Source organism: Haemorhous mexicanus, chromosome 4 (genome assembly GCF_027477595.1).
Source record: "Haemorhous mexicanus isolate bHaeMex1 chromosome 4, bHaeMex1.pri, whole genome shotgun sequence".
Taxonomy (NCBI): domain Eukaryota; kingdom Metazoa; phylum Chordata; class Aves; order Passeriformes; family Fringillidae; genus Haemorhous; species Haemorhous mexicanus.
This window is the reverse complement of record NC_082344.1, coordinates 61,788,017-61,796,716: the sequence shown is the minus strand read 5'-3', so window position 1 is coordinate 61,796,716 and position 8,700 is coordinate 61,788,017. Positions and strand designations below refer to the sequence as shown.

The following is an 8,700-nucleotide window of genomic DNA, read 5'->3' as shown; positions in this document are numbered from 1 at the left end:
TTTGTTGGAAACTTGTCAAACTGCAGAATGCCACGACACACTTTTCTGCTGGTATTTGCCCTATTTAGAAGCTTCTGTAACTGTGATGAGTTAATTTTGCAATTTTATACACAGTTTTGAGGTCCTGATCTCCCTCTTTGGTAACTCTTTAAATGCCCAAATTGTGTTGTAGTATGAGTTTGTGTACATGCAGCCACTTCAGATCAGAGATGCTTTCTGTCCCCTTGAATGCTGCCTGAACATAGTTGAAATGGCCAAAGTATATAGTTGTTTTTCTCTGTTATAAGAGCTTCCTTGGGGCTTTAGTTGTTTGTTTTTTTCTTTTAATTTAAGTTCAAGTTCTCTCTCATCCTTCCCCTCTTGAGTGGTTTGTTTTTTAAGCACTACTACACTGAGCAACTGGTGCTAATCCACTCTTATTTTTTCTTAAAATGAATTTTGAGGCAAAGCAGGAGCAATAAAAATCCATAAAAGCCTCTGGGCATGCCTTCCGGAATAAGACTTTAGTTTTGCCTTCTTGCTGTTCTGTTGTGCCTTGCCACGTATACAGGTTCTGACTTTGGCATCTCTTGGGAATGCTGGATCGAAAAGATGAGGTTTCCCTCAAGTCACCTCCCAGTGTGTGCATGCCTTTGCTGTGGATGTGGCTTCACTGGTGTGTGTTAATAGAAAACAGACCTTTTCTAACTGGAGGCCCCTGGGGCTGGTGTGGGGCTGGAGTGGGAGAGGCCAAGGATGCTGGCCTTGTTGAGCCTGTGAATGTTGCAAGGAGTCCAGTAAAAAGATAAAATTGGGCTCTTTGTTGCGTATGATGAGAAGATAAAAAAACAATGGGTATAAATTGAAACTCAGACCAGAAGAGAAGGTAAAAAAGGCAGTGAAACAAGTTAAAAACTGCTGGAACAGGTTGCCTATGCAGGTTCTGTCTCTGTCCTAGGAGTTTTTAAGACAGGGCTAGGTATGAACTACTCACAGCTGGCTGCCTTTGAGCAGAGTGTACAATTATGGACCTTCCTGATGTCCTTTATGCCGACTTACCCTGTGATCCTTTCAGGCCAGAAACTTGAGCAGTAACTGGCACTGAATTTCCAGCCCCTCTGGGTACATTGCCTGCTCAATTCCCTGTAAAGGGAAGGGTTTTCTGTGTAAGACAACATTTGATGTGTTCTTGAAAATTACTTTACCTTTTTAGGAGGGGTGGCTGCATAATTGCAGGGTGAGACAATCAGATGTGTGCTGTCTCTCAAAGTCCACTATCACTGATGATCAAGGTTTCAATGTATACAGCTGACTTCCTGACAAAGGCACATGGTAGCTAGTATACATCCAAAGGTGACAAGGAGCCAAGCTTGGAATTGTCATCCTTGCAATGAAAAACATCTTTTGGTATGCATTACTCCTTCTAGCTAAAATAATGCCCTTTTTTTTTACTTTAATTCTATGTCTTGAAAGTACTTAACTTCCCAGCTTCTTAATTAAGGAATAAAATTTTATTCCTTGAATTTTATTCCTAAAATATTTTATTTAAAAAACAGCCTCTTCATTGCTCTGGACCAATTACTGTTTGTCCTTCCTCTTTTTGCTGGCTAAGCACAAGAGTGTCAAACATGACCTAGACCTACACTGTCTGACTGCCTATGAAATAATGGTAAAATAGCAGTGGTCACTCATCAAACTTAGATCCTATGTTTATTCCCACGCTGGTTTTTATTTCTTTAATCCAATGTTGTGATTCTTGTTTGCTTGTGTATTCAGTCTCTTCAGCCTATGCACTAAGCAGCTTCTCTTGAGAACAGGCCTTTGGCCGGTTGCTCTCCAGGCTGAAGGACAGCAGGGGCTGGTGAGCTTGGGTTATGCCTGAAAACTCAAAGGACCAATAATAATTAACAATGATAATTTGTTAACAAAAACCAGGCATCTGCTTGGAGCTGAGGGAGACATGTCCAAACCAGCAAGGTGCTGGTATTTACTGGGTCTTTGAAATCAGAAAATCCGTGTGTTGTCTCCTCCCATGGGCACACAAACACAGTTCCAGCTGCGTTGGCTCCAGTGCTTGTAAGGCTCCTGTGTCCTGCCTGCCTCCTTACTGATCCTTGTGTTTTGGTGGGGCTCCACTGAAGTCAACTTCAGTTCCTCTCCCCTGGTTCTCCTTTTGGCTTTCTTGCCCCACAGAGTCCTCGTGCATGTAACAGTCGAGACACATAAAGACCTTTTAAACAGCTCAAAACATGATGAATGTTTATTTTTTAAATCACATTCTTTTAATCATGTCCAATGCTTCAGTGACTCAATACCCTCTTGGGATCTTGTGCCACCAGAAGTCATAACAATCTCTTTATTTCAGTTACTGGATTGCACCTGCAAACCAACAAACCTCTGTAAAGAGGAAATGCATCTTCATTCTTGTAAGGTGAATCCTTAAAACCTTTGTTTTATAAAATACAGTGTCTCCCAAGAAAATTTCCTTCTGGAAAATTAGTTCTTGTCAAGTAAAGGACAGACAACTCATCATGAATTAAGAAACCTCTACTCTAGCTACTGAATGTATGACTCCAGAAAAGAGAAGTATATTATATGGTTTTATTCTAACACTTTTTTTATAGCTGTATCAATAATAAAGTTTTGATGAACGAAGTACATGAACCTTGCTAAGATCATTTAAGCATGGAATGTCTACAATGTAGTCAGCTACAACCATTTACTACTTCTTTGAGTAGAGATAAAATTTCGATTTTACATTGAATTTCCAAAGTACACGGAAAAAATGAAATAGGAAGAGCATTTACATCCATTTTAATTGGTGGCAGGCATAACTTCATAAAAACAAATGGGGAAGAAAGACCATTTAGCAGAAACCTCAAAAAGTGCAGCTACAGATTTGTTGAATGACAATCTTTCACGAGATTCTCCAGCAGGCTTGGTCTTTCTTTTAGACATTAGGGTCATTAAACACTGTCACACAGAAGTTCTCAAGGTAAGTGAAGATGAAAGCATACTGCAGAAACAAACTGGTGCTTCCATACATTTCAATCCGTTGGTGAAGGAGATCTCCTCAGGTAATTTACCTTTGTACTGCTTTGCTTCGAGGTAGTCGGTCTCCACCTATTACAGATTTGTTTGAATTATTACCATAAATCTTTACATGGTGACCTATGCCACAAATTACATAATATATTAACTTTCGTGCACAAAAATAAAATTGGGAAACCATAGTTAAAATTTAAAGAACATAGAAAAATCACAATACTATTAAAGGGGAACATCTGATTCTGATATAAATTTGAACTGCAAGAATTTCATGATGGTCAGATGTGAAACTTCATATTTAGAAAAGAAAAAGTACATCAAACTGAATAATGCTAGTAGTATATAAAGCCAAATCACACAAGATCATTTCAAGATCAATGTAATAAATGCTTATTATTTAGCAGAAAAAAAATCAGGAACAATGTACAAAATAATAGTGCAAGAACAGCTGCAATCTATTTGTTCTCATCAGTTTTGAGATTTTGGTTAAAAACTTTACAGCTGGCGAGAGATGCTGCTGAAAAACTCAGATTCCACTCAGTGGGCTGATTAAGGCACATCTTTATGGACTTCAAATGTTCATTTTCTGTGTTCATGTCTATTGAATTCTGCGGCTCCGAGACTTTCACTTGTAGCGTGCTGTGAGAAAAGAAGTGGGGGTAGGAGAGGGGAAAAAAAATGAGAAAAAGTTTAGTACACTTTCCTCTTGCCCTGCAAACAAGCTGATAAGAGGCAAGATGAGGTGCTGGCAGATCCTGTATTCTGTTGGGAAGTTTTGTTGTTTTAGTGCATGATGTTCCAGAAACACCAAGATTAGAACCTGACTGTGCTGTGCAGTAGATTGGGCTGGTCTGTGTGGGGATGGCTGAGGCCCTGTCCATTGGCAGTGTCAGTCCCAGGGCAGTCTCCTGCTCGTGCTGCTCCTTTGCAGGAGGTGCAGGAACAGCTGCTCTTGCTTCAGTCATTTCAATCATCTCCAGCTGACTACTGTAAAGACACAGAGCAGGAACTGGGCAAGAGTTTGGGGCTTGTTTTTATTGATGACTATTAATTTACTGCAGCCATGGAAGGACTCACATATAGATGGCATTTTGTTTTAAATTTAGGGGGAAAAGTATCACAGGAAGGGAAAGAAACCCAGTACTTTGTGGGGGTCACTAAGCAGATTAGGACAGATGTGTGGATTGAATTATCAAACAGTTTGGGTTGGAAGACACCTTTAAAGGTCATCTACTCCAACTCCCCTGCAATGACAGGGACATCTTCAACTAGATCAGGTTGCTCAGAGCCCCATCCAGCCTGCACCTGAATACTTCCAGGGCTAAGACATCCAGCATCTGTCTGGAAAACCTGTTTCATTGTTTCACCATTCTCATAATCAAAAATGTCTTCCTTAATATATAAAGCACACTCAGAAGAGTTTCAATCCCTATTTCAAACCTCCTTATGTCTACCTCCTGAAGTGATTTGTCCCCCTGAGTGTGATACAGTTTCTCACCATCCTTTTCAAAGTTTTTGAGAACTTCAAGAATGACAAAGTTGAAAATATTTCTGAGGTACTAAAAATAATGTTCCAAGTACTGTAATTAGGGGTAGGAGGTAATCACCATGTTAAAACCTATCTGAACACAGTTTCCTATCCAAGGGTGGTTTAAGCAGCAGAAACAGCTTTTACTTGCATTTCAGGAAAAGAGGTTCATTCCAGAACTCATTCTGAAGGATGGAATGTGCTGTAGTGTAGTGCTCACATTGAGCACGCAGAGTAGCTGAGGACAGTCAGTCAGTGTAGGACTACAGCCTCAAACATTGCCCTGTGTTACTGAAATAGCGATGACTGACTTTGATTAAAACATTTCTATGTCACAGCAAAAAGGAAAGACCTCAGGCAACAGCTAGAATGACAATTCACTGTTGTTTGTCACAGCTATCAGGAACAATTTTACTTCTTTCACATTTTAATATCAGCACCCCTCAAGGCTGTGTGCTTTGCTGACATGGCAGTGAAACAAAGATTTCTCATTTACTAACACTAGTTCCCAACACCAAAATGGTGCACTGCCCCCATGCTCTGCATTTCCTTGTGTCATTATTCAGCCTCTATCTTTTGTCTTGTTTCTTCGCCTTGTGCCCTTTTCCTCTGGTTGCTCTGATCTTTTCCTTCCTGGAGGAAAAGGAGTACAGGTGTAGATCATGGACAGGACTTCAATCAGCAAGGCTACTTCTTGAGTTTACACCCTCTTCAGACTTGGATCTTTGCCCTCAGGAAGTCAAAGGCTTTATTGATGACCATGGGATTAAGTGCATATGGAAGATGGTGTTAAGGCTTCAGTTAGCAGCTTTCCTCACTCCTACTGATTTTGTGCTTTTCAGGCATGGCCATGTAGCAAAACACAGTTTCTAACAACTTGCCAACAGCTAAATGAAGGATAGGGCAGTAATGTTTTGGTTTGGCTTTTTTAAAGGTTTGGGGTGGTTTGGGTTTTTGGCTTTTTTGGTGGTGCAGGTATATACCTGCAAAGTACTTTAAAACCCAGCGTTTCTACTGTCTTTAAAGCAGTAGACAGATGAACGGTGTTGCATGCTGGGCAACACAGTTTCTGTGCCAGACAGAAAAAGCCAAAGGTTTGGGCTCCTTGTATGACCTGGCACATTTCTTCTGTAGATCAAGTGGGAATTGCACCAAGCTGCCAAAGCTGCCAAGGGCCATTTTCCAAACTACACTGCTGGTGGTAAAGTGTATCCTAGATTTGGTGCAATTGTGGCCATCATTCCTTCTCATTTGCTTGGGCTATAAATGAAAATGCTGAGTGCTAGTATAGCACCAAACAGCCCTTTCCAAGGACTCAGCTCGGTCAAGGACTGTCCTACTCTTCATCTTTTAGGTTTGTACAGGTTTCTGTTCAAACCTAAAAGATGGAGAGTAGGACAGTCCTTCTGTTCTGTTTTTTTTTTTTTTTTTTTTTTTTTGTACAAAGTGCAATGGGCTGGACTGAAGTTGCAAAACTAGAACTGGAGTATGTGTTGATAATTTAAACAGGAATAGAAAAATGTTTTTTTTTTTCCCTCAGTTCCTCAGTATGGGTAACATCAACACAAAAAGTGAAAGTATTTTAGAAAATTTTACTTTAGTAAAAATTAAGTGGAAAATAATATGGTTAGAGATCTGCTTTAATATATTTGTTAATTAAGAAGAATCTAGTCTTTTTTCTTGCTTTTCATTCCTTCACCTGTAGTGATTTATTTTCCAGCTGTTGATGTGACATGGTAAAAAAATTGTGTATTTAAATATTTTAAAAGCAGAGAATGAAATTAAAGGGATAAAGTCAAACAGAAGCAGTTGAATTTTTCCAGTCAAATCCATCAACGGATGCTACTCTTAAATTTTATTCCACTCTACTTGCACAAGCTCCACAGTGCATTAAGCATTCCCGCAAGATGCTACACACGGCCCAGAAGCCATGGAGCCTATTTCAGGAGAGTCTGGTAGAGTATCCCCACTTTACAGCCCCTGGAGCTCTGCACTACCAACACTCACTCCAGTAAGAAGATGGAGTTTAATTCCCTAGACACCAGGCATATACTGACCTTACAGAATTGTCTCTAAAACGGTTAGAATTTCCAATTCTGATGCCATGTGTTTACTATACCTGCAATCATCATCTGTTTTGTTTTTATACATCTGGGACTGACTCAGTTAATCAGCTTCTGTGCATGTGATTTGTGGAAGTCAGCTATAGGTATTTCTGTGACATGGAACATCAGAAACTCCATGTTCTGTGACATGGAACATCAGAAAAGCCTTGGCATTTCCAATAGCTCTGTTTTCACTGGGGAATCACTGTTGTCACAGGATAACAGTGCTGAAATCCCAGTGAAAAAGATGAAAACCATCTTTATTTTTTTCGCACTTTGTATGACAAATTAGTGAGATGGCTTGAAAATTCAGCATTTTTTCTTCATCTTAAATTATACTACCCTTTCCTAGCCCTTTTCTCTGAATAATCTTGAAGTGCTGGTAACATATTTACTGCTTAATTGAAAAGATTTTATATTTCACCATGTATAATAACTGATCCATATAACTGTCTCTTCTTAGAAAGTAAGCAGAAAGAAAAAGGGATATGGAAATGCGACCATACGTTTTGGTCTGAAACAAGAGCAATCTGGAAAAATGCCTCGGGGAGCCAAATTCAGCAGCCCCTCAGCAGGTGCTCTGCCATGGCTCTGTGCAAGGGGCCTGTTGTGTCTCAGAGAGGTTAAATCTTCCCCAGAGCCATGTGAAGCCCAGGGGTGGCACTGAGGCCATGGCACAGCACGCTGTGCACAGTGACAGGACTCGCTGCTGGCTCCTGGGAATGGCCTTCCCTGCTCTGGGCTGCCTTTGGAAGCTGCTGCACACCAAACAATGGGGCTGCAGCAGTCAGCGAGGGCTTCAGGATGGTTTTGTGTGTGTTGGAACTCCCAGCTCCCCCAGCACCGTCACTGAATCACCTCTGAATTTACCATCTTTGAACAGTGCTGCAGAAAGGATGGACTGCCTGTGTTGTGCTAACAAATCACCCCTGTGTTCCTCTCACTCAGCAGCCAGCTCAGAGTAACATCGATGGACTCTCAGGGGCTCTCTGGTCTCCTTGGATAAGCAGAGAACCCTGTGTGTAGTTAAGTTTCCAGACCTGCTGGGGCCTAAAGGGATCATCTCTCCCTACAAAAATTTCCTCCTATCATTAAATAAAAAGGAATAAATAGAAAGGTTTGAATTCAACCTTCTACTAAAGTAAGCAATGAGTGGCCTCCCCATGCTCCTAAGTGCTAAAGAAAAACTTGTTCTTGTCTACACTTGCTGTTAAAACTGCCTGAATACAAATCTTTTTAAAATTCAGATTTCTTTCTTTAGTTTTACCCAAATCATCATTATACTGTTATAAATACTGATTTTTAATGGCAGGATGGGAGAGCAACATCAGAAAATTTGAGGCTGCCAAGTACAAAAGAAAAAGAATATTCTTTGAACTGCTTATTTTCTCTGCAGTTTGGAGCCACATTCTCCTGGAAAAACAGGGTATTTTGTTGCTGTTGTTGTATGAAAATGATAAAGCTAAAAAAAATCTGCCTAGCCCAAGTCCATATATTTGCTGAGTTAATCTGTCACAACATGTTGAAAAAAAGTAGGAAAAAGAAAAAGTAGGACTGGGTAAAAATATCTCTTATCTGTTAGGTCAGTCCTCAGCATTTGCCATCAGAGATTGCCATCAATGCTGTGTGCTCGTGTGCTGTAAAACAGCTATGAAAGTATCACTGCAGGGCTATGTTTCTCTAAGTCTTTTGCAACACCTACAGATAAAAACATCTCCTTCCCCACTATTTGGGAGCAAGGTCAAACTGGCTCTTACCCTCCTGTCTGACAGAAATTCTGCAAACTGCACTTGTTAAACACTGCCAGCAGAGATTGCAGACTGGCAGCTTGGAAAGCATAAGAGCATCTGTGACACACAGCACTGACTCGGGGCTTTTACAGAAAGGTTTCAAAAACACTGAGTAGAAACAGTAAAATTTAAGCAGAATTTTAAAAAAATGTTCTCTGTACAAACCCTGCTCAAACAATTTCTCAAAAAAGGAACTAGTGGAACACACTAGGTTAAAATCTACAATGACTACAGTAGCCTCAGTATGACT

At 40.3% G+C, this 8,700-nt stretch overlaps 1 protein-coding gene across 3 annotated transcripts in view; it reads right to left on the bottom strand.

The window, feature by feature from the left end:
* Positions 1-2,210: 2,210 nt before the first annotated feature.
* The window catches only part of LCORL (ligand dependent nuclear receptor corepressor like), an 82,176-nt gene continuing 75,686 nt past the window's right edge, over positions 2,211-8,700 (bottom strand). For 2 of the 3 annotated variants that reach the window (XM_059845093.1, XM_059845098.1), the window contains one exon: positions 3,518-3,666. In XM_059845093.1, coding sequence (XP_059701076.1) covers positions 3,653-3,666 — 14 coding nt within the window. In that variant the 3' untranslated portion in view covers positions 3,518-3,652. Of the gene's footprint in view, positions 3,667-8,700 lie in introns of all 3 variants that reach the window. The other variant, XM_059845097.1, reaches the window with a different exon arrangement.